This window comes from Heptranchias perlo, chromosome 13 (genome assembly GCF_035084215.1).
Source record: "Heptranchias perlo isolate sHepPer1 chromosome 13, sHepPer1.hap1, whole genome shotgun sequence".
In the NCBI taxonomy this organism is placed as follows: domain Eukaryota; kingdom Metazoa; phylum Chordata; class Chondrichthyes; order Hexanchiformes; family Hexanchidae; genus Heptranchias; species Heptranchias perlo.
The window spans coordinates 49,936,268-49,963,378 of record NC_090337.1 but is presented as its reverse complement, the minus strand read 5'-3'; the positions used below and the strand labels follow the sequence as shown (position 1 = coordinate 49,963,378).

Here is a 27,111-nt window from a genome sequence, read left to right as displayed (position 1 = left end):
TTATAAAACAAGTCCAGCAGGCGTTTCAGTTTACAATCTAAGCTGACATACCAGTATTGCACTGAGAGTATGTTGCATTGTCAGGGGTATCAACCTTCAGAGAAAAGGTCAAACCAAGGTCTTGTCTGTATGTTCCAGTGGTTTAGGTGTATGTACAATATCGAAGAGGAGCAGGGAGTTATTGAATCATAAAACTTTACTGCGCAGAAGGAAACCAGTCGATCCCGTCCTATGATAGCTCTCTGAAGCAGCTACCCACTTTGTCTTATTCCACTTCTTGTAAAAAGTTTTCTCTCTCAAATATTTCCTCTTAAAAGCGATTATGGATTCTTCTTCCACCACCATTTCTGGAAGATATTCCCCGTCCTAACAACTCTCTGTATAAAATAAATTTCTTCTAATCTCTCCATTTGTTCTTTTGATAATTATCTTAAATAAATGCTTTCTAGTATACAACTCACCAACCTGTGGAAATAGTGATCTCTATTTAGCTTATTAAAACCCTTCATAATTTTGAACACCTCAATCAGATCTCCTTTTAATCTTTTGTTCTGAAAGAAAAGCCCCATTTTCTGTAATATCTCTTCATAACTAAAGCCTCTCAACCCTGGTATCATCCGGGTGAATTTCTTCTGCACCCTGTGCACTTCCTTGATACTCTTCCTAAAGTAGAATACCCAAAGCTAGGCAATATTTCCTTTTTGCGTTTATACACGTCATTATAAAACCTAGGTGCTTTTTTAAAAAAAATCTTGATAATTTCCTCCCATTTTTCAAGAATTGTGTATTCGAACTCCTAAGTCTGCGCTCCTTTTAATGTTTTGTCATGGAGCTTGTATTACCTCTACTTACTCTTGCTCTCAAATTCTCGTGATATACTGGCCAACATGCGTCCCACAACCACTATCTAATCAGATCCATTGGTCATTCATCGAAACTATTTGTGGGATCTTGCAGTGTGCAATATGGCTGCTATGCCTGCCCTCATAAAATCACTATACTTCAAATTAGTTCATCGTATGTGAAGCACTATGAGGAATTTCTGAGATCTGATGAGGTACTATATAAATTCAGCTGTTATCTTGTTTTCATATGAACGATCACGTTTCATTTATCTAGTCATTCATCATGCATTTCGCTTCACCTTCTGCAGTATTTCTATCACCAATTTTTGTGTGTTAAACAGGTGTAATTCACCATGGACTCAGTTTTCCCCAAAATAATGGACTGTTTCAAGAATTTAATTTTGCATAAATTGCTACCGAGTCCACATACACAAGTTCTAAATGCCCTGTCCAGTTAGAAAAAAAAGTCTTGTATGCATTCCTTTAAAATTGGCTTCCTGGCCTTTAAGCATTAAAACATCGATACCAGAGGATAGCACAAAATGTACAAAGTTGTAAAAAAAAAGCTTTTGTCTGCAATTATAGGTATTTTAGTTATTCTGACAGACAAAGAAATTTTCTTGTTTTGAATTCCAGTGAACAGAGAGAAAGAGTCTTTTAAGTAGATGGTTCACAAAGAATAATGGATACCCAAGGGTGTTGGAGTTAATTAAAAAGACATCAAACCAGGAATGCAAAGTTCAACTTCGTAATCATCATCGACAGAGATTCAGAACATGGACCATAACATTTCTACGGGTTTAATTCAATTTTTAATTACAACATATGTGCAACTGTTAGTGCAGACACAGTGTACCAGCGTGCTGCATGTCAATAAAGCATGATAGGTCACATTACAGGATTAACAATTTCATAAAGTCAAGAAATATGCAGATGGCCTACTGGAAAAATCCCATGGTCGGCACATCTGAACAAAGGTTATATATACAGTGTACTGAGTCAGAAATTTTCCAGCCCATTCGTATCACTTCTTACTTCAAGAAAATATGAAACCTGTATTTGTACTATTAAACTCACTTTCAATTTTAGGGGAAAAAAGATTTGCTAGCACCAGTCACAAGTTTAAGCCACCCTAATAGCACTTTATAACTAATTAAGTACTCTTGAAGTAATGTCACTGTTCTAATGTAGGAAACGTGGCAGGCAATTTGCGCATACCAAGGTCCTACAAACAGCAATTAAATAAATGGCAAGATCATCTGTTTCAGGTGTTAGTTGAGGGATAAATATTGGCCAGGACACCAGGAGAACTCCCCTACTTATAGTGTCATGGGATCATTCGAGTCGACTCAAAAGGGCCTCAGTTTAACTGAAAGGCAGCATCTCCGACAGTGAAACATTCCCTCAGTACTGCACTGAAATACCAGCCTAAATTATATGCTCAAGTCTCTGGAGTTGGGGCTTGAACCCACAACCTTCTGACTCAGGGAGAGTGCTACCACTGAGCCAAGGCTGAAACTAATTTTATGGAAAAATGCTGTCGCGTCTTCAAAGTAACCCATTATCTCTGCTTACTAACCTAAATTATTGAAGTCCTCAGACACAATCTCTTGAAAATTGAAGTCCAGTTATGCCTAATTTATTCCATATAACATGCAAGCTCCCATTAATAATTCCACACTGGCATTTTGTTACTGCAGTTATAAAGGTCAAAGAAGTGGAACACCACCGTGTTTGCCTGAGCTGTTAAAATTGTCTTGATTTTGTGTTGTGTCAGTATGAAATCAGCTTAGCTATATGTGAAGGTGTGCTGGGAGTGATTAGTCAAGGGCACCTGTACAGTATCTTTCAGACCTGATTGGAAATCTACTGTGAATGTCATCAGCCAGTGTTAAAAACACTGAGTAACAACAGCTCTGGTATGAGTGACCCAGAAAATGCAAGGCCATTGACCAGATAGGCAAGAAATAAACATGCGAGTATTATGGACTGTCAGTAGCAAGACAGTAGTGGCACCAACATTACTGCTTAGACAAAGGCTCCATGAGGACCTCCTATGGTCGGGAACTATATACAAAAGAGACATTTTACAGAAATACCAGCGCTTGTGGATTAGGGTTAGGGAGGAAGAAAAAAGTAAAAGGAAAATGTCACAAAAACCTATAGACGCCTTGGTGAATTATGCTTTGGTTATCAGAGTTTGTTACTGATGTATGCTACTATTCATGAAACTTAGTAAATTCTTCTCCTGAGTGGTTGCATAATGATTTCAGGTGTTTGGAAACAGTTCACTGCATTACATGTTTATGAGGCCACTTTAAGAGTCACTTGATCCCATGTGCAATGTGATTCTTGGGAGAAAAAAAAAGCTTTAAGTGGATGCCTCGGCTTGTGCAGACCTTCCCTAAAGCAACAACAGGTCAATGCACTGGAATAACTCAGGTTCTAGATTCAAGCCCAATATATAGTGGTCATGTGAATGCCCAGAAGGCATCATCATTCCAATAACTGCAACAATTGTTTGATGGCAAGTGCTGACATATCTAGCAACAAATGCTACAAATCAATTCAACGTAAACCCATTATAATTATCACACATTTTTCCTCAAGATTTTAAAGATCATACACGAAACAAAACAAGCTTCATCCATTTAAATTCTTACATTATACTGTCCAAAGCAAGATTCACTGTTAACTTTGTTCAGTATGTTGAAGAAACCTATACAAACAGCCAAATGAATAATTGTGTCCTAAATATGCAAGACAAATGTTTAGGGTGGCACAGAAAATAGAATAGGAAAAACGGGTCATTTTCAGGATGGCAGGCCATAACTAGTGAGGTGCCGCAAGGATCAGTGCTGGGGCCTCAGCTATTTACAATTGATATTAATGACTTAGATGAAGGGACCAAGTGTAATGTATCCAAGTTTGTTTGATGATACAAAGCTAGGTGGGAAAGTAAGCTGTGAAGACGACACAGAATCTGCAAAGGGATATAGACAGGTCAAATGAGTGGGCAAGCAGGTGGCAGATGGAGTATAATGTGGGAAAATGTGAGGTTATTCACTTTGGTAGGAAGAAAAGAAAAACAGAATGTTTTTTAAAATGGCGAGAAGCTATTAAATGTTGGTGTTCAGAGAGATTTGGGTGTCCTTGTACACGAAACACAGGAAGTGAATATGCACATACAGCAAGCAATTAGGAAGACAGATGGTATGTTGGCCTTTATTGCAAGGGGGTTGGAGTACAAGAGTAAGGAAGTCTTGCTACAATTGTACAGGACTTTGGTGAGACCACATCTGGAGTACTGTATACAGTTTTGGTCTCCTTACCTAAGGAAGGATATACTTGCCTTGGAGGGGGTGCAACAAAGGTTCACAAGATTGATTCCTGGGATGAGAGGGTTGTCCTATGAGGAGAGTTGGAGTAGAATGGGCCTAGATTCTACGGAGTTTCTAAGAATGAGAGGTGATCTCATTGAAGCATATAAAATTCTGAGGAGGCTTGACAGGGTAGATACGGAGAGGCTGTTTCCCCTGGCTGGGGGGCAGTCTCAGGATAAGGCGTCCACCATTTAGGACTGCGAGGAGGAGGCATTTCTTCACTCAGAGGGTTGTGAATCTTTGGAATTCGCTACCTCACCAGAGGACTGTGGATACTCAGTCGTTGAGTATATCCAAGGCTGAAATGGACAGATTTTTGGACTCTAAGGGATATGGGGATCGGGCAGGAAAGTGGAGTTGAGGTTGAAGATCAGCCACGATCCTACTGAATGGTCCCAGTACTGACCCTGGGGAACACCACTGTACATCTCCCTCCAGTCTGAAAAACAACCGTTCACCGCTACCCTCTGTGTCCTATCACATAGCCAATTTCGTATCCATGTTGCCCCTTTTATTCAGTGGGTTTTTATTGACAAACCTATTATGTGGCACTTTATCAAATGCCTTTTGGAAGTCCATATACACAACATTAACCGCATTGCCCTAATCAACCCTCTGTTACCTCATCAACAAACTCAATCAAGCTTCCCCACTACGAGGTTAAACTGACTGGCCTGTAGTTGCTGGGTTTATTTTTACATCCTTTTTTGAACAAGGGTGTAACATTTGCAAATCTCCAGTCCTCCGGCACCACCCGTGTCTAAGGAGAATTGGAAGATTGTGGCCAGTGCTTCTGCAATTTCCACCCTTACTTCCCTCAGCAACCTAGGATACATTCCATCCGGATCTGGTGACTTATCTATTTTAAGTACAGCCAGCCTTTCTAGTACTTCCTCTTTATCAAATTTATCCCATACACTATCTCAACTACTTCCTCTTTTAGTGTGGCTTTGGCCGTATCTTGTTGGATTTGTTTCCAAAATACTTGTCTGCAACCTTTCATCTATCTTGATTTCTGAAATAATTCCTGAACAAATGTAATTTCTGTCTTGACGAATGAAAAGCTTATTTCATTTCACTGCATATTTTCATTCAGGATGCTCAAGTGATCAAAAGGTTGAAGTGTAGTGAGATGTTATCATTGAAAAAGGCATCAAAGCCCAAATTGTGAATTGACAGGAAATTGGTAAGCTAAGCACCAAAAGTTCATACATTACTTTCTACTTGAAAAATAACAGCCTTCTGTGAGAAGCAACACGTGTTTGTGGCCAGCAGTCATCACTGAACAGAAAGATGCATGAAGTAACTGTCACTTAAAAGGTCTCCCCTTCACAGACCTGCTTTCCTGACAATGCAACATGAAGTTCAGCAATTGTATTTTTAGCTAGCTACCAATGCTTCTTGATGCAATATATAATGTCATTAATAGCAAGTATCTTTTCACAGTTAGTATTACTTTCTTGCCTGTTCATTGCTGTAGTTCTGAATGTACAATTTCTGCTATCTTGTAGTGAATTTGACTCATTTTTCAATAAGCTAGAAGATGACTTTACCTGCTTATATTCAGTTTGTGATAAGACAATAGTTTGTCCATAAATTCATCATCTGTCAAGGTAATAAAAAGATGTACAGAGTTTGACAGACTAGCACAGTCCAACTCAAGTGCTGTCACTAGGCTTATTTAGCATATGTGCCAGAAGAAAAATCACCTGTAAGCCAATCTGTTTTTTGATGTTGTGTGACTCTGATGTTGTGCTCTTGACTCATCATCTCATTGCTCTTGCCACTCCCATCAGTGTTGCACAGCTCAAAATAGTTTCTTTGTATAGAAGCCAAGCTTGGAAGAGTAGCATATATAACTTTGCTGTTGGTTGTTTTCACTGTTCAAATGGGTATTTAAGAAGAAAATTTTGCATGGTCAATCATTGCACTTCACTAAATTCCCAGTTACAGCACCAAAAGTGATCCCAGAGCAATTTAACTGTTTGGTCCTTTATATCAGAGGACAATTTCTTCAATATATCGTGCAACATTAGTACCCGAGAGAGGGTCACCTTTAATGTAGTTAACTGCTTCTCAAGTGCAGCAGGAAGAACCAATTCCTCACTAACTGTGTGGTTTCTTTTGGCTGATGAAGAATCTTAGTTTACCTCCTTACATGAATGGTCATACTTTTTAAGAGCTTAAAAAAAATTGTTCCTCCCTGCAGAGCTTGAAAAATCTTCTAATTTGCTGAAGAGGACTCTGTTGAGGTTATATTTTAGCTTTTAAGATTTTCAAACCTCACTAAATATATTGACCATTGTCCTTTTTACATGAGTCCAAACTGATTTTATACTGAATTATTTGAACTCGAGTTTCACTTTGTCGTCAATGTACACTTCATCCCTGTGGCCATTGCTGAATAACTGTAGTTTTGCGTTGCTGTACTAATGCAAGAGAGAGGCATCGCCTATCTAATGCTATGACTAAAAGCACATGGAACTTATTGCCAGATATTGCTGTAGGCAGGTATAGCAGGTGTTTGTGTCGAGTGGGTGTTTGTGTTTCTTGTGCAAGTGTGTTATGTTCAGGCTGGAGCAATTTGTATAGCAAGGGGATAGGTTATGGGCGTGGAGCAAAAGCAGCTGGGTTATGAATGCCTCTTACAATAAAGATATCTATGAAGAAGGTAAACTACAGAACCTTGTAATCCTGTGCAATAACTGATTTAAACCCAAAGTTTGTAGAAATTTGTAAAGCCTCTAAACCAAACAATGGACCTGTGGTTTGGGAAGGGAGAAACACTCACAGCTTCTGCTAATCAAAGTTTTCCTTCAAGAGGGTGGTTGCTTATTGTTAGAGGACAGCCCTCTTCTTGGTGGATTGGAGAGTGCTGTAGTGTCTGCATCCTAAATTTTAACTTTAAATTCAGTAAAGTCAGTTACAGATCAGTGTACACATGGTAGAGTTGTTAGTGGGGTGCTGTTTTTTGTTTGGGGAAGTGGGGGGGGGGGGTGGAAGGAGAAAAGAACGATTACCCACCAGTGTAAATGAAAACGATTCTATAAGCTTCCTAAAATTACATAGAGAGCTGAGTTGTATTGATGGAGGTGATTACCACACCTCCAGTGAGTAATCTTATTGATCCTGACCCATTGGTTGCTTAAATTGAGCTGCCGTGCTTCCATTGCAGTCTTATAATATTGGATTATTTAATTCTGAATGGCCAGCATCGCTGCTGATTTGGTGGATGCTGAATTTGTACACAACTCTAAACTGCAAATTGTAACAGATGGCATTTAGTCCAGCTGTACATCAGACTAATCCTCCATAAGAACATAAGAGAAGCAGGAGTAACTAAAGTCCCTCATCCCTGGAATCATTCTAGTAAATCTCTTCTGCACCCTTTCTAAGGCCCTCACATCTTGCCTGAAGTGCGGTGCCCATAGCTGGACACAATACTCCACTTGTGGCCGAACCAGTGTTTCATAAAGGTTCATCATGACTTCCTTACTTATGAACTCCATGCCTCTATTTATAAAGGCCAAGATCCCGTATGCTTTTTTAACCGCTTTCTCAACCTGCCCTGCCACCTTCTACGATTTGTGCACATATATCTCTGTTCCTGTACCTCTTTTAGAGTTGTGCCCTCTAGTTTATATTGCCTCTCCTCATTCTTCCTACCGAAATGTATCGCTTCGCATTTTTCTGCTTTAAATTTCATCTGCCACGTGTCCACCCATGCCACCAGCCTGTTTATATCCTCTTGAAGTCTATCACTATCCTCCTCACTGTTTACTACCCTTCCAAGTTTTGTCTCATCTGCAAATTTTGAAATTGTGCCCTGTACACCCAAGTCCAAGTCAATTAATATAGATCAAGAAAAGCAGTGGTCCAGCACTGACCACTGGGGAACACCACCGTACACCTCCCTCCAGTCCGAAAAACAACCGTTCATCACTACTCTGTTTCCTGTCCCTTAGCCAATTCTGTATCCATGTTGCTATTGCCCCCTTTATTCCATGGGCCGCAATCTTGATGACGAGCCTACCATGCAGCACTTTATCAAACACCTTTTGAAAGTCCATATACAGCACATCAACTGCATTACCCTCAGCTACCCTCTCTGTTACCTCATCAAAAAACTATCAGGTTAGTTAACCTGATAGTTAAATCAGGTTAACTATGATTAACCTGATTAACTATCATGATGTGCCTTTAATAAATCTGTGCTGGCTTTACTTAATCAATCCACCCTCGTCCAAGTGACTGCTAATTCTGTACCGGATTATCATTTCTAAAAGTTTCCCCACCACTGAGGTTAAACTGACTCGCCTACAGTTGCTGGGTTTATCCTTACACCCTTTTTTGAACTAAGGTGTAACATTTGCAAAGCTCCAGTCCTCTGGCACCACCCATGTATCTACGGATGTTTAGAAGATTATGACCAGTACCTCCGCAATTTCCACCCTTACTTCCCTCAGCAACCTAGGATGCATCCCATCCGAACCAGGTGACTTATCTACTTTAAGTACAGCTAGCCTTTCAAGAACTACTTCTTTATCAATTTTTAGCCCATCCAGTATCTCAACTATATGTTCCTTTGCTAAGACTCTGGCAGCATATTCTTCCTTGGTAAAGACAAATGCTCATTTAGTACCTCGGCCATCCCCTCTGTCTCACAAGTAGATCTCCTTTATGGTCCCTAACTCCTCTTACTACCCGTTTACTGTTTATATGCCTGTAGAAGACTGTTGGATTCCCTTTTATTTTGGCCGCCAGTCTATTCTCATACTCTCTCTTTGCCCCTCTCATTTCCTTTTTCACTTCCCCGCTGAACTTTCTATATTCTGCCTGGTTCTCATTTGTGTTATCAACCTGACATCTGTCATACGCCCCTTTTTTCCATTTCATCTTGCTCACTGTCTCTTTTGTCATCCAGGGAGCTCTGGCTTTAGTTGCCCTACCTTTCTGCCTCATGGGAATGTGCCTAGACTGTACCCAAACCAGCTCCTCAAAGGAAATAAGAGGGGCAAAGAGAGAGTATGAGAATAGACTGGCAGCCAACATAAAAGGGAATCCAAAAATCTTCCACAGGCATATAAACAGTAAACGGGTAGTAAGAGGAGGGGTTAGGGACCATAAAGGAGATCTATTCGTGGAGACAGAGGGGATGGCCAAGGTACTACATGAGCATCTGTCTTTACCAAGGAAGAATATGCTGCCAAAGTCTGTTCAATTACAGTTTTGCCTGCAGATCTTTGATTCCAATTTACCCGGGCCAGATCTGTTCTCATCACATTGAAATTGGTCCTCCTCCAATTGAGTATTTTTACTTTAGAGTGATCCATGTCCTTTTCCATAGCTATTCTAAACCTTATGATACTATGATCGCTGCTCCCTAAATGCTCCCCCACTGACACTTGCTCCATTTGGCCCACCTCATTCCCTAGAACAAAGTCCAGCAATGCCTCCTTCCTCATTGGGCTGGAAACATACTAGTAAGAAAGTTATCCTGAACACATTTCAAAGATTCCTCCCCCTCTTTATTATTGTTATCCCAGTCTGTATTAGGATAGTTGAAGTCCCCCGTTATCACTACTCTATAGCTTTTGCACCTCTCTAATTTCCCTGCAAATTTGCTCTTCCATATCCTTCCCACTAGTTGGTGGCCTATAGAATGCACTCAGTAGTATAATAGCACCTCTTTTATTTCTTAACTCTAACCAAATAGATTCTGTCCTCAACCCCTCCAGGACATCCTCTCTCTGCAATACTGCAATATACTCCTTAATCAATACTGACACCGCCCCCTCCTTTCTTTCCTTCCCTATCTTTCCTGAACACATTGTATCCAGTAATATTTAGTACCCAATCTTGCCCTTTTTTGAGCCAGATCTCCATTATCGCCACATCATATTCCCATGTGGCTATTTGCGCCTGCAGCTCACCAACCTTGTTTACCATGCTTCGTGCGTTTACACACATGCACTGCAAACGAGTCTTAGACTTTCTTGTACTCTTTCAGTCTGATCCCACCTCATACTCTATTACTTGCTCTAGTGCTATCTTTCGTCCCCGATCCTTTGTGCCCCTTGTTTCTCCTTTCCATTGCTACATCCTGGTGCCCACCCCCCTGCCAAATTAGTTTAAACCCCCCTCCACAGCACTAGCGAACCTCCCCGCAAGGAGATTGGTCCCAGCTCCGTTGAGGTGCAACCCGTCCGTCCTGTATAGGTCCCAATCCCCCAGGAATCTAAAGCTCTATCTCTCCAGCCACGCATTCATCTGCTCTATCCTCCTATTTTTAAGCTCACTGGCTCGTGGCACCGGAAGTAATCCGGAGATTACTACCTTTGAGGGCCTGTTTCTTAATCTCTTTCTCAACTCCTTAAATCTGCCTGCAGGACCTCATCCCTCTTTCTACCAATGTCATTGGTACCGATATGGACCACGACCAGGGTTGGTGCTCATGAAAAAAGTAGTGGCTAAAGATTATTGGTCTTGTGTCCGGTGTGCTAAATTGACACCAGAAAAAGGCACTTATTGCCAGCCATCTATTATTTCACACTGTCAAGATAACTGATCAAACTCAATTTTAAAACACAGACCAAAAATACTCACTCACTTTGCAGTGAAATTTTGAATGAAATGCTGAGTAATGATACTAATAACTACAATCAACCAGAATATCTCAAAACAGTGATGAACGAGTCACCAAATTTTATGCATCAGCAGTGTTTTACATCAAGTGCTAGCGAGGTAGCTTTGCACAAGCAGCACATTTCATCCAAAGAAACTGCATTCCTAAGCTAATAATTTCATATTGCTATGATTACTAGGCACGCTAAGCAAGCTTTTAAAGTTACTGCACTTTTGTGAATGAGCTGAAACCTGGTGATGCAATCACACTTATTAGTCTAACTGGCCAAGAACAATGGTTTTCGGTTTTAAAATGGATACCTAGACAAATGGACAGAATCGCAATGCAACTTGCCACTAGAGCAGTTATGATTGTAACCGTGACGTTTTAGTAATATTTGAGGCCTAACCGCTTTCTCGCTCCTCTCGCTCCGTCTTCAAATATCCAAGTGCTGAGTAAACTAATTTTCTGTTTGTTAAGTGGCACTTCATGCAAGCTATGATGAATGGAATTTATTCATTTCAACTGGGACTCCTAGTTACTGATCCTCAGTTAGTTTGGCACTTGGACCTTTGCAGTATTTTGGGGACTAGGAACAGCATTTTAACACCTATTACTACTCACTATACATCTCTGGCTGTGTTTGAGACATAAAGGGGTATGAACAGCTTTTGAAAAAGATGAAAATAACATTCTACCACTATACCACTTGTAGTGTTTCTTTAGCAGTACAACAACAACTTGCATTTATATAGCGCCTTTAACGCGGTAAAACATCCCAAGGAACTTCACAGGTGCGACTATCAAACAAAATTTGACACCAAGCCACATAAGGACAGGTGAAGACATAAGTTTTAAAGGAGCATCCTAAAAAGGAGAGAGATAGAGAGGCGGAGGGGTTTAGGGAGGGAATTCCAGAGCTTAGGGCCTGGGCAGCTGAAGGCACAGCCGCCAGCGTTAGAGCGATTAAATTCAGGAATGCGCAAGAGGCAAGAATTGCGAGGAGCGCAGAGATCTCGGAGGGTTGTAGGGCTGGAGAAGGTTACAGAGATAGGGAGGGGAGAGACCGCGAAGCAATTTGAAAACAAGGGTGAGAATTTTATACGTAGGTCAGCGAGCACAGGGGCGATAGGTGACTGGTACGAGTTAGGATACAGGGTGCAGAGTTTTGGATGAGCTCAAGTTATGGAGGGTGGAAGATGGGAGGCCGGCCAGGAGAGCATCAGAATAATCAAGTCTAAAGGTAACAAAGGCGTGGATGAGGGTTACAGCAGCAGATGAGCTGAGGCAGGGGTGCAGACAAGTGATGTTACAGAGGTGGAATTAGGCGGTCTTGGTGATAGAGTGGATATGTGGTCGGAAGCTCATCTCAGGGTCAAATAGGATGCCAAGGTTACAAACTGTCGGGTTCAGCCTCAGACAGTGGTCAGGGAGATGGATGGAGTCAGTGGTAAGGACAGAAGACAATGGCTTCAGTCTTCCCAATATTTATTTGGAGGAAATCTTTGCTCATCCAGTACTGGATGTCGGACAAGCAGTGTGACAAATCAGACAGTGGAGGGGTCAAGGGAGGTGGTGGCATGGTAGAGCTGGGTGTCATCACCTGATGTCATGTTTTCGGATGATGTCGCATGTAGATGAGAAATAGGAGGGCGCCAAGGACAGATTCCCTAGGAGACTCAAGAAGTAATGGTGTGGGAGCAGGAAGAGAAGCCATTGCAGGTGATTCTCTGGCTATGACTGGATAGATAAGAATGGAACCAGGTGAGCGCACCCATCAAACATTGTACATCAAACATTGTGAGTTTGCAATAAGCAATGTGCATTTTTCAGAGTACAGAGAAAATCTAGAATCTAACTCCAAAAATCCTAGGAATCTTACAACACCAGGTTATAGTCCAACAGTTTTATTTGAAAATCACAAGCTTTCGGAGGCTTTCCCCTTCGTCAAGAATCTTAGCATGTCACACAATACAATATGACCCAAGAGTCTCTAAATCAATGACCCTACCTTTGCTCTATGTCTACTGATGATTCCTCAGTCTGAGTTCAACAGTAGGGTATCAAAATGCATACACTGTCAAATATCTTTAAAATGTCACTTAATTTAATTTTTAAATTCTATAATAACAACAAACAAATCCAAAAGCAGATCAGCCAAGTCCCGGACTTATAATACATTTGTGTTATTTAAGCAGGTTCAACATTAGTATCAAGCAACTTGTATCAAGCATTCAGGCAGAAGAAGTTGCTCTTTCTAAATTAAAAAACTGCCATCCCTCCTGTAATAGCATTGATGTAAGAAAACAAATTTATAGTTTATTTTTGGGGCGAGCTGGCGAAAGAAAGAGCAAGAGAAATATTCATGAACCGATTCGAAAAGCAGGATGTCACCAATGTTCATCTCAACCCACGCCACCAAAAGCAGCTTAACTGGTCATTCATCTCACTTGCTGTTAGGGAACCCTGCAGTGTCTAAATTGACTGCCAAATTTGTTTATACAATTATAATTTACTTAACAAAAACAACAATAATTAATTCATTGGATGCCAAATGCTTTTGTACAGAGGATGTAGGTTGTAATAAAAATGTAAGCTTTTTCTTTCTTAAAGCTGCTAAAATTTGATTAGCTGTACCACTATAATACTAGGGATTTGCTGACATCCCCTTCAGCAAGTTGAAAATTTACAAAACCGGAAAGGCTAGAAAAGAGTCATGTCATGGACATGACAGCACCCAAAGAATTGACATTTCAAAGATCAAAGAGCAACTATTTGTGTTGATTTAGCAGTAGTTTTGACTCAAGCATACACAAATGTTTTATTACAAAGTTATGGGCTAACTCCCAAGCAGCTCTTTATAAATACAGCAAACAATCCTGCAATATATATATTACCACTATTTTAAATAATCAACTGCATGCTGCTTTGCTTACAACATTGGATGTGAAGTGCTTTGGGATGCTCAGAGGATATTATAAAGGCACTACATAAAAGGCAAGTTCTTTCTTCTCACTCAACAAAACAGTAGGGTTTATAACCAAATTGTTAATCCTTTAGCAAGGAATCTTGACATCAACTGCGTGGATCCACCCAGGTCTCCCACAGTACTCATTCATAATACCTGCCCAGCTCATCATAGGTATATATTACAAGAAACAGTCAGTACATGGGATGATTGGGGGCAAGAAGAAAGAGTATCAGATATTACTGCCTAATGGTGATTCTTGGATACCCATCATTCTCTACTGTACATACACATACCATTATGAGACAGAACTGGCACATTTCCCCCTACCTACCATATTAACAACACTGCATTTGCACACTCTGGAAAAAAATGCATCCTTTCAGTCAAAATCAATACACAGAAGAGTGGTGTGAAAGTTGGCATGTGGCCAGCTTCATTTAAACAAGTACTTCACCTCTGCATTTGTTCTCACTTATCAGTAGCAACATTTCAGAAAGAATTAGACTTTGTTACGGAAACTGGTTTAATTAAGAATCACTGCAGATACCAGAATGGCTCAACTGGAATTTGGCTTTGCCAAACAATCTCCCTGCAGTAATACTGTGTTCAGTGAGAAGTTTTGCTTCCCCCACCCACCGTGTGAACTCTTCCCCCACCCACCAAACTGATTGTTGCAACAGCAGCAGTATTTAGAACAGAAAATCATGCCACCTCTCCCTGCTTGGATCAACTCTGACTACTTTACTTGAAACTGGTTTTAAGTATGTTGTTTAAGATATAACCAGGTCATTTTTTTCTTTATATTGTGCTCATCAAGGTGAAGGATGTTAATACTGGTGTATCGAACAGTTTCCATTTTTGGCATCCACTGTCAGTATCAAACACTCAAGTCAGGGGTAGACCAAGTAGATGCAAAGAATGCCCTCTTTTTAATACTGCACTATTTGACTGCAAAAGTACTGCTAGGGGCACCCTGTAACATAAATTATCTGTACTTTTGACAGAGACAACAAAACCATCCTAGAACAGGAGTTTCTGACAGTGCCTCCAACCAAAACTGTTGATACCAAAAGCATTCGGAAAGATCTGTGGCCAAATTCACACACATGCAATTACATTTGCAATTTCAGAGTTGGTGAAACACAGAACTGTAGTAGTCATACTTTGGCCTCAGTGAGATTCCCAATTGTACTAAACTGGGTAGCTTTATGGTCTCTGTCCCCTGTCCCCTGTCCCCCCCAACCCTTTCCCTTGGAACTGGACTGAAACCATCCAAACTCATTTCATATAGAACCCTTACAGTCAGCAGACCATGGAACTTTTTATCCCAGGTCCTAGAGGTGAAAGCCCAGTGTCCAACCCACAAATGGCACCCAGTCCCATTTATATTTGGTCTTTCTATAGTCACAAGTATTACACAGAATTTACAGCACACAAACAGGCCATTCGGCCCAAGTGCCAGCGTTTGAGCTCCACACAGGCCTCTTCCCACCCTACTTCATCTAACCCTATCAGCAGAGCCTTCTATTCCTTTCTCCCTCGTGTACTTATCTAGCTTCCCCTTAAATGCATCAATGCTAGTCACCTCAACTACTCCATGTAGTAGTAAGTTCCACATTTTAACTACTCAGTGAAGAAGTTTCTCCTGAATTCCTTATTCCTAGTTTTAGACACCCCAAGTTAGTGTTGTAACCTAAGTACCACATTAATTTCTACCCTAAGTTCTTTGTTGTGCTGTGCCTCTATTCAATTTGGTTACTTCACTGATGGAAAATTAAAGTTTCAGTTGTTGTCCCCTTCTCATATATATGACCCCTAGTCTTCGTCTTCACCACAAGTGGAAATATCTTCTCTATGTCTAAGCAGCTGACTGCATTTTTGATACCATTCTAAATTTGTTTGGAGTAAAGTAACATTTCAATCTAAGTGAAGCTCAAAATTACTTGTGGTAGAACTTAAAATGAGCCTGAAGTATTGCTCCATTCTGATCCCCTTTTAAGCAAGAAGGGTAGATGATAAGTGACAACTCACCAAAGCACTTTCAAGAGTTTAAAGCTACCAGTATATCTTCTAGTTCTGATATCACAAACTGGAGTGAGGGCAAGAGGAAAACAGATGAAAGCTCAGTTCAGCATCATACATGGTAAATATGAAAGATGCCAATATGGTATTGGAATTAGAAATTCAACTGTTCTGATAAACATTACAAAGTTGTGACTACTGACAGGTGATATAAAAAATTCAGACATAGGCTTATTCTGTTCAAAAAGGCTGGAAGTTCCCTAAAGATCTTAGTGCAATGATTTGGTGCACATTGGCCTAAAAAGAGACAAACAAATTACAAAAATGTAATGTAGTGATTATAAAATTGCAACATATTTAATGGTACAACATGTATTGCAACTGATCAGATCATATTTTGCTGCAGCTCAACAAAACAAGTACAAACAACTGGATTGAATTTTAGGTGAAATAAACTATACAGTTAAGAAAGCGTTAAATTGAGCGTGGCTTTCATTTCTTTTAATATCAAACAGTCTTTACAACTTTTCAACAAGTTTCTACCTTAGAAGTTCAACAAAAAGTTACGTACATTTGCAATGCTACAGAAAGTGCTATAACTGAAATAAGCAGACAAGAGTTATTGCAATTCTCATTCTGTACTTGATTAAAAACAAAAAGGAAGATAATGAAGCCATTTCACGTGTTTATGGCACTGTACCTTTTCTGCCTTTTTGTCAGAGATATCTTGTTTTTCTAACACTGCCATACTCTCCTTCAGATTTTTCACAATGTCTGCTGGAGACTTATGGGACTTGCCAAATGGAAATGGCATTGTCGCCAAGGGAACCAGACTATTCCACCTGTAAATGACAGAACAAAAAAGTAATTTTAGGAAATTTTATGAAGACGTTTCAATACCATCTAAAATTCAATGCACATTAAGATTTTTCAGGAATTTTAACTTCCTTCACTTTTAATAGGAATTATCCAACCATTCAATTCAATTCAATTCACAGAGGTAATTATTTAAAAGGGAGGGCAGAAATGCAAATAAATTCTGGATAACTATTTCCAGATCAGCAAGGTATATGGACAAACCAATATGAACCAATTTGTTCTAATGGTCAGTAAACTACGGCATTCTTTAGCAGCCGAGCTGAAACATTTAATGGTCGTTGGTCACTTTCCTGATATCCCAAAACTATGCTCCTTAAATGTGACAAATACAGTCAGTGCATCAATGTTTAACTGTTAACCCGGCCTGTCTCTAAGGATAATGCACAGGTACTCCCTGTGGGACGTATAACTTGTGGCTTTTGGAACTTTTTCTGGAAGTTTCTCCATATTGGCAACTGCATGGCTTTGCTCCATGTCTTAACATCCTGTCCAGGTTAAAAAAAAACTGCTTTTTTCCTATGTTTTTTCAGATTGTCCAGTTGTGATTTGTTAGCATTTTACACAAGTTGTGACATTTGGAGTGTGATGGGCACTCAAAACGTTTACATAAATTGATACTTTCAGTCTTTAAAAGCACTCATACAGAATTAGTAGGCTCATTTGTGTTACATTCATAGAATCAGAAAATTACGGCACAGAAGGAAGCCATTCTGCCCTATCGCGTCCGTGCCAACCAAAAGAGAGCTTTCCAGCTTAATCCCACTTCCCAGCACTCGGTCCGTAGACCTGCAGGTTACGGCACTTCAAGTGTACATCCAAGTACTTTTTAAAATGAGTTGAGGGTTTCTGCCTCCACCACCCTTTCAGGCAGTGAGTTCCAGACCCCCACCACCCTCTGGGTGAAAACATTTCTCCTGAACTCCCCTCTTACCAATTATTTTAAATCTATGCCCCCTGGTCACTGACCCCTCTGCCAATGGAAATAGGTCTTCCCAATCCACTCTATCTAGGCCCCTCAATTTTATACACCTCAATCTCCTTTGTTCCAAAGAAAACAACTCCAGCCAATCCAATCTTTTCTCATAGCTAAAATTTTCCAGCCCTGGCAACATCTTCGTAAATCTCCTCTGTACCCTCTAGTGTAATCACATCTTTCCTGTAATGTGGTGACCAGAACTGTACGCAGTACTCAAGCTGTGGCCTAACTAGTGCTTTATACAGTTCTAGCATAACCTCTCTGCTCTTATATTCTGCGCCTCGGCTAATAAAGGAAAGTATCCCACCTGCCTTCTTAACTACCTTATCTACCTTCAGCGATCTGTGGACATGCACTCCAAGGTCTTTCCCTTCCTCTATACCCCTCAGTATCCTCCTATTTATTGTGTATTCCCTTGCCTTGTTTGACATCCCCAAATGCATTATCTCACAATTCTCTGGATTGAATTCTATTTGCCACTTTTCTGCCCACCTGACCAGTCCACTGATATATTCCTGCAGTATACAGTTTTCCTCCTCACTATCGAACACAAGTCCAATTTTTGTATCATCTGCAAACTTCTTGATCATGCCACCTACATTCAAGTCCAAATCATGAATATACACTACAAAAAGCAAGGGACCTAGTACTGAGCCCTGTAGAGCCCCACTGGAAACATCCTTCCAGTCACAAAAACACCTGTCGACCATGACCCTTTGCTTCCTGCCACTGAGCCAATTTTGGATCCAACTTGCCACTTTCCCTTGGATCCCATGGGCTTTTACTTTTTTGACCAGTCTGCCATGTGGGACCTTATCAAAAGCCTTGCTAAAATCCATATACACTACATCAAACATGATACCGTCATCGACCCTCCATGTTACCTCCTCAAAAAATTCAATCAAGTTAGTCAGACACGACCTTCTCTTAACAAATCCATGTTGACAGTCCTTGATTAATCTATGCCTTCCTAAATGTCGATTTATGCTGTCCCTCAGAATTGATTCCATTAATTTGCCCACCACCGAGGTTAGACTGCCTGTAGCCAGAGGGGATTGGAAAATGATGGTCAGAGCCTCCACTATGGATGCTACCGGGACTTGATGGTTTGACTTATAGGGAGAGGTTGGATAGACTGAGACTTTTTTCCCTGGAGAGTAGGAGGTTTAGGGGTGATCTTATAGAAGTCTATAAAATAATGAGGGGCATAGATAAGGTAGATAGTCAAAATCTTTTCCCAAAGGTAGGGGAGTCTATAACGAGGGGGGCATAGATTTAAGGTGAGAGGGGAGAGATACAAAAGGGTCCAGAGGGGCAATTTTTTCACTCAAAGGGTGGAGAGTGTCTGGAACGAGCTGCCAGAGGCAGTAGCAGAGGCGGGTACAATTTTGTCTTTTAAAAAGCATTTGGACAGTTACATGGGTAAGATGGGTATAGAGGGATATGGGCCAAGTGCAGGCAACTGTGACTAGCTTAGTGGTATAAACTGGGCGACACGGACATGTTGGGCCGAAGGGCCTGTTTCCATGTTGTAAACTTCTATGATTCTTGTAAACAATTTTACAACACCAAGTTATAGTCCAGCAATTTTATTTTAAATTCACAAGCTTTCGGAGGCTTCCTCCTTCGTCAGGTGAACGATGTGAAAATGACACATCGTTCACCTGACTAAGGAGGAAGCCTCCGAAAGCTTGTGAATTTAAAATAAAATTGCTGGACTATAACTTGGTGTTGTAAAATTGTTTACAATTGTCAACCCCAGTCCATCACCGGCATCTCCACATCACTTCTATGATTCTATTCTATTTCCTGCCTTGTTTCTTTGAACAGCCTGTGATAAATTGCCACGCCCGAATGAAATGTATCTACTTTGAAAGATGCTAAACCTCTTACTACTTCCTCTCTCTCTATGTTTATCCCATCCAATATTTCACCCTCCTCCTCCTCCTCCTCCTCCTCCTCCTCAACTACAATCTCTGCATCGTCCCCCTCTTTTGTGAAGACAGATGCAAAGTATTCATTAAGAAGCATACCCACTTCTTCCGCCTCCACACATAGGTTACCTTTATGGTTTCTAATAGGCTCTACTCTTTCCTTAGTTATTCTCTTGCTCTTTATGTATTTATAAAACATCTTTCAGTTTTACTTGATTTTACTTGCCAGTATTTTTTCTTTGCTTTCGTAATTTCGTTTTTAATTTCACCCCTGCACTTTCTATACTCCTCTAGGCTGTCTACAGGACTGAGCTCTCGGTATCTGACATAAGCTTCCTTGTTTTGCCGTACCTTACCCTGTATACTCGTCATCCAGGGAGCTCTAGATTTGGCAATTCCACCCTTTTTCTTTGTGGGAACATGTTTGTTCTAGAAACATAGAAATAAGGAGCAGGAGTAGGCCATTCGGCCCTTCGAGCCTGCTCCACCATTCAATATGATCATGGCTGATCCTCTATCTCAATACCATATTCCTGCTCTCTCCCCATACCCCTTGATGCCTTCTAGGTCTACAAATCTATCCATCTGCTTAAATATATTCAGTGTCTTGGCATCCACAGCCTTCAGTGGTAGAGAATTCCAGGGTGGTAGAAGTTTGGAACTCTCTTCCGCAAACGGCAATTGATACTAGCTCAATTGCTAAATTTAAATCTGAGATAGATAGCTTTTTGGCAACCAAAGGTATTAAGGGATATGGGCCAAAGGCAGGTATATGGAGTTAGATCACAGATCAGCCATGATCTTATCAAATGGCAGAGCAGGCACGAGGGGCTGAATGGCCTACTCCTGTTCCTATGTTCCTACAGGTTCACCACCGTCAGTGAAGAAATTTCTCATCTCAGTCCTAAATGTCCTACCCCGTATCCAGAGACTGTGACCCCTCGTTCTGGAACCCACCAGCCAGGGGAAACATCCTCCCTGCATCCAGTCTGTCTAGCCCGGTCAGAATTTTATATGATTCAATGAGATCCCCTCTCATTCTTCTAAACTTGAGTGAATACATGCCTGGTCAACCCAATCTCTCCCCATACAACAGTCCTGCCATCCCAGGATTCAGTCTGGTGAACCTTTGCTGCACTCCCTCTATGGCAAGTATATCCGCTCTTAGGTAAGGAGACCAAAATTGCACAATACTCCAGGTGTGGTCTCACCAAGGCCCTGTATAATGCAGTAAGACATCCTTGCTCCTGTACTCAAATCCTCTTGCAATGAAGGCCAACATACCATTTGCCTTCCTAACTGCTTGCTGCAGCTGCATGTTTGCTTTCAGTGACTAGTGTACAATTCCACACAAGTCCCTTTGTACATCAACATTTCTCAATCTATCACCATTTAAATAATACTCTGCTTTCTGTTTTTCCTTCCGAAGTGGATAACTTCACATTTATCCATGTTATACTGCATCCACCATGCATTTGTCCACTCACTCAACTTGTCTAAATCGCATTGAAGCCTCTTTGCATCCTCCTCACAACTCACGATCCCACCTAGTTTGTGTCATCAGCAAACTTAGAGAAATATCACATTTGGTTCCCTTATCCAAATCATTGATATGTATTGGCTCAGAAAATCAAGATGTGGAATCAGTCTGGGTGGAGTTAAGAAGCGCCACGGGACAGAAAACACTGGTGGGAATTGTCTATAAGCCTCCAAACAGTAGTGGTAATGTAGGGGATGGGATCAAACAGGAAATTAGAGATGCATGTAACAAGGGTACTACAGTAATCATGGGTGACTTTAATCTATATATAGACTGGCCAAACCAAATTAGCACTAATACTGTGAAGGATGAATTCTTGGAGTATGTACAAAATGGTTTTTTTAGACCAGTATGTTGAGGAGCCAACCAGGGAACAGACTATCCTAGATTGGGTATTGTGCAATGAGAAGGGGTTAATTAATAATCTTCTTGTGGGGGGGTCCTTTAGGGAAGAGTGATCATAACATGATAGAATTCTTCATTAAGATGGAAAGTGAAGTAGTCCAATCCGACGCTAGGGTCCTAAATCTAAACAAAGGAAACTACGAAAGTATGAGGAGTGATTTGGCTATGATAGATTGGGAAGCTTCATTAAAAGGCATGACAGTGGATAGGCAATGGCTAACATTTAAGGAACGAATGCATGAATTGCAACAGTTATACATTCCTTTTTGGCGCAAAAAAAAGGAAAAGCGACCCAACCATGGCTAACAAAAGAAATTAAGGATAGTATTAGATCCAAAGGGGAGTCATATAAAGTTGCCAGAAAAAGTAGCAAGCCTGAGGATTGGGAGCAGTTTAGAATTCAGCAAAAAAGGACCAAGAGATTGATTAAGAGGGGAAAAATAGAGTATGAGAGTAAACGTGCAAGGAACATAAAAGTGGACTGTAAAAGCTTCTACATGTAAAATGAAAAAGATGAGTGAAGACAAATGTAGGTCTCTTACAGTCAGAAACAGGAGAATTTATAATGGGGAACAAGGAAATGGCAGAGCAATTAAACAAATACTTTGTTTCTGTCTTCACGGAAAAGGACACAAATAACTTTCAGAAATGCTAGGGAACCAAGGGACTAGTGAGAAGGAGGAATTAAAGGAAATTAGTACTAGTAAAAAAAGTGCTGGAGAAATTAATGGGACTGAAAGCCGATAAATCCCCAGGACCTGATAATCTGCATCCCAGAGTACTAAAAAAGGTAACCATGGAAATAGTGGATGCATTGGTTGACAACTTCCAAAATTCTATAGATTATAGAACAGTTCCTGGAGATTGGAGGGTGGCAAATGTAACCTCACTATTTAAAATAGGAGGGAGAGAGATAACAGGGAACTACAGACTGGTTAGCCTAACATCAGTAGTAAGGAAAATGCTAGAGTCTATTATAAAGGACGTGATAACAGGACATTTAGAAAATATCAACGGGATTAGACAAAGTCAACATGGATTTATGAAAGGGAAATCGTGTTTGACAAACCTACTGGAGTTTTTTTTGAGGATGTTACTGGTAGAATAGATAAGGGAGAACCAGTGGGTGTGGTGCATTTGGATTTTCATAAAGTCCCACATAAGAGGTCAGCCAGCAAAATTAAAGCACATGGATTGGCAGTACTATATCGACATGTATTGAAAATTGGTTAACAGACAGGAAAGAGTAGGAATAAATGGGTCTTTTCGGAGATGGCAGGCAGTAACTAGTGGGGTATCGCAGGGATCAGTGCTTGGGCCCCAGCTATTCACAATACATATCAATGATTTGGATGAGGTTGTTCTGAACCCTCACTATCTCCCCCTTGAATGCCTCCCACTGCTCTGACACTAATTTACCTTCAAGTAGCTGTTTCTAGTCCAGTTTTGCTAAATCACTTCTCAGCTTAATAAAATTGTCCTTTCCCCAATTTCCTGTTCTTTCTCTGTCCTTTTCCATAACTATACTAAGCCTAACTGAATTATGATCACTATCACCAAAATGCTCTCGCACTAATACTCCTTCCACCTGCCCAGCTTCATTCCCTAAAACTATGTCCAGAACTGCCCCTTCAAATTAATGTAGGAAAGAAATATCCAAATGTCCTGCTGACTCGATGGATAAATATAACATCTAGAATTACTCCAGTGTTGTTAGCCACATGTGGCTAATTGCATTTTTGATTAGTGAATAAAAAAGTTAATAGGCACAGTCATTGGACATGTGATCTCAAAACTCTTATTCACACCACATGTACTTGAATCTTTGTATATTTCTTGGTAAAATAGTTAAGACAAAAAGCAGAGGTGCCAGTGTTTTTTGATCGTTGAGTGCTTTACTTCCTTGGTTACTGAATGGTGGTAGGTATTTGTTGAGTAAATACATACAGTAAGTACTTTACCGGTATTGTACGAGAGTATGTAAAGCATTTTCAACTAAAATATGAGTGCATGTGGCTAAAACAGTGTCGCCACAGCCTTACCTGTGGCTAGTCAGTGGTCTCTATCAGACAACACTGAATTACACTAAACCTTACAGACCTACGGTATTACAGGTTCACTCACAACTGGCACAGCCCTAGGGTTAATGTAATTTGCTTTAGTGTATCCAAGTTAGGATAACATAAAAATGGGTTCCCATTCTTGATTATCCAGAGGCCTTTTTTGGAAAATGGGTGTATGTGGCTAGCAGCTGACGACAGGATGTAATGCCCAAACAAATAAATGGTTTATTGTCCAAGTTCCAATATAAAAAAACGGTCATTTGGGAATGTTACCGATGGCTGCCAGCAACCTTATCCCTGTAATTTTCACCGCTTTCATGGGAGAAAGGGAGAAATTTGTGAATAAATGCCTCATTACTGTAGTGAATTTCTAGTTCACCATCAGGCTGACGATTGAATTGTGGCTACTTTGCTCACAACATAGGCTATAAATAGGTTCATAGTAGAATTTGGGAAGGAGGGCATGGAAGAAAAAAAGTCCAACATTATAATGATTTTTGATGATAAAGTTATTCCATGGTCCGATGACATTAAAATCTATGGAATTCAACCCAACACAAAATCTAAGATTAAAAGTGGAACAGTAGCAAATTCAAGTGAATTTTATGCCTCAATACAACAGAAGCTTTCAACAGTAAAACCAGCAAACTGAATCCAAATCACTCAAAGCTCCACCGCCCACATCCTGTCTTGCGGTAAGCCCTGTTCGCCATCACCCTCAACTCACTGACTTATTTTGGCTCTCTATCTCCGTACAGATCAGATTTAAAATTCTCACCCCACCCAACCTTCTCCAGCCTTACAACCCTCCAACATCCTCCAGTCCTCCTACTCTGGCCTGCTGTGGTGGCTTTCCCCCTCCCCGATTTTTCTCTGCTCCATTTTCAAAGGCACACCCTCTAGCTGCCTCAGTCTTCGGAACTTCCTGCCCAAACCCCTCCATCTCTCTTACCCCTTCCCTACTTATAGAAATCTTCTCAAAACAAATTTCGTAGCGGAAGCTTTCAGTATCTGCTCCTCTTGTGTGAAGCACCGTGAACATTTTTCTAGGTTAAAAGTAAAATATAAATGCAAGTTGCTATTAACTGAAAATCAATACTGTAACCAAGCTGTACAGGTAAAAAAATTATAAACTCAAAAGTGACAAAGATTAGGAAAGACCTAATGCAGCACGACAAGTCGTATCAATGTATACATTTGAGCTATGCGGGCTTCCCAGAGATCACTGTAGTATTAGTGACCTACTATAATCATCAGGCTCTCAACTAGGCCATCTCCAAACTGTTAACTGAAGTCTACTGGATTGGTTGCCAGATTTAGTTTGTGAGGGGTCCCCTCCGTTCAAGCCATCTAGAGCAAATCTACACAACAAACAAAGCAAATTCAAGTTCCTCTAAAAGAATCTCGGAGGACCCTGACAAAATATATCTCACTCAATTACCTTGGGGGAAAGAGCTGGAACAGGAGAAATTTGGCATAAAGGTTTGCCTCACCTGGGCTACGGTCCAATATCCTCTGTTCTGAAACAGCAATTCCTTAAGTTTTTTTTATAAAAATTGAAAAGCCATAATTCAAAATACTACTAAAGTTTGTAAACAGGATGGAACACAAGGCAAATCAAGTGTTCTGGTGATGCCAAGCTTGAATTTTAAAAATCTGCAAACTTCAAGAGGAAAGGAAAACCAAGGAAGATAAAGTGTTCCACAACAGGAAGTAGAGTACTGGAATCTCCTCCTCTTCGTTAAATAGGGGGAAAAGTCTGGATTTCCAAAAAAAAGAGATAAACTTCAGCTACATTCACTGGCATCAGATTTTGATTTCCAAAAGGATCCAATTTGAAATGTACAATCCAGAATCAAATGACTGTAAACTTCCTTTACAAAAGATTTCCCTTTTGATTTCTTCCTCACAGACCAATTTAAATAAACTCATACCATCAAAGTAAACCTTTTTGTTTTGCTTACAGGTTTAAGAAATAAAGGTGTGTGATCCACTTCAATATAGAATATTTAAGAAAAAAGACCCCGATGCCGTCTCGTTAAATGTTTCAAAATTTGGTACTTTGGATAAGTAGTCTTTACAAGAAAATACTTTTCACTTCCTACTTCTTGGTAGTTAATTCTTGATATTCCCCCCACAACCTAAAAGATGATAAAAATCATAGGCATCATTCTAGGTCTTACAATTCCAAGAAAAAGTCTATACAAAACCATTATACATCTACATATAAACTGGAAGAATACTTTTAGATACAAATGAGTGATCAAATGCATGCCTTCGAGGTGTGTTGAGCAATTCTCTTAAAAAATAATGTTGAAATCACAGAAACTAAAATCTTGCTAGAAAACAGAAATCACATCAAGTCACATTAGATGTAATACTGATCCAATCAAACCAATGTCAATTATGTGGTTGGATCTATTCCCTTTTAGGAGCATTCAATTCATTGGGACATGCTGTGTAGTTTCTATCTAAACTAACAGCATAGTGATAATAAAGCAATACAAAGTCTCTCCTATAATAAGCTAATGGTATACAACAATTTACATTTACATAGTGCCTTTAATAAAGAAAATTCCCAAAGGCATTTGACATTGGAGAAAACGGACTCCAAGCAGTAGAAGGAAATTTGGGACACTCAGTGCAGGACTTGGACATGGGCAGAGGCATTTTGGCCAAGTTGTAAGCTTGTAAGAATAGATCTTGCGACTAAAGAAAAGCATTAGAGCAGTTAAGTTTAGAGGTAGCAAAATCACGGATAAGGGTTTCAACTGTGGTGGGAGCGAGATAAGTGCGAAAGTACCCAAGATAAAATAAAGAAAAAATAAAATGCTTGGGCACAACAGCAGGAGACAATTAAGGCCTCCATTTTGAAGTTGGGCAAGGGCAGATAATAACTACTTCAAAACTGTGAAAAATACCAAAATCTACCTATTTAGGCACACTCAATCTGAGCTCGTCTGTGCAAGATTTTCACATAAAAATTGTCCAGCTAGAATGTGAACAAAGCTAGCTTTGACTACAGTGGAACCTGTAGTTCAGGAACTAATTGAATCCAGTAAGTGAGATAAGTGTAGTGAAAACCTTTGCTGTTTTTCTGTCAACAAGCTATAATTATGCATGCATCTCAGACTACATGGCCGTTGAATAGTTATACTTCCTAACTCTGCATCTGTCTTCTACTTTAATTAAAGTCAGGTGAACGATGATGTCTTAATATTACAATTTAATGAAAATTTGGGCTTGAGCTTGCAATTCCAAATACAAAGAGAACATACAAAATCCAAGCAGTGATCAATGTACTGATGATTTACAGAACTCCAGTTAAGTTTTTTAAAAAAAGCATATGGGGATTCTGGAATTTATAAATAGAGGTATAGAGTACAAAAGCAAGGAAGTTACGATCAACTTTTATAAAACACTGGTTCAGCCACAACTGGAGTATTGTGTCCTGTTTTGGGCACCACA

The 27,111-nt window shown here is 40.2% G+C and overlaps 1 protein-coding gene across 3 annotated transcripts in view; it reads right to left on the bottom strand.

The window, feature by feature from the left end:
• The window catches only part of cab39 (calcium binding protein 39), a 70,056-nt gene that overhangs the window by 22,027 nt on the left and 20,918 nt on the right, over positions 1–27,111 (bottom strand). For all 3 annotated transcript variants that reach the window (XM_067995450.1, XM_067995451.1, XM_067995452.1), the window contains exon 2: positions 16,547–16,688. In XM_067995450.1, coding sequence (XP_067851551.1) covers positions 16,547–16,660 — 114 coding nt within the window. In that variant the 5' untranslated portion in view covers positions 16,661–16,688. The remainder of the gene's footprint in view (positions 1–16,546; positions 16,689–27,111) is intronic.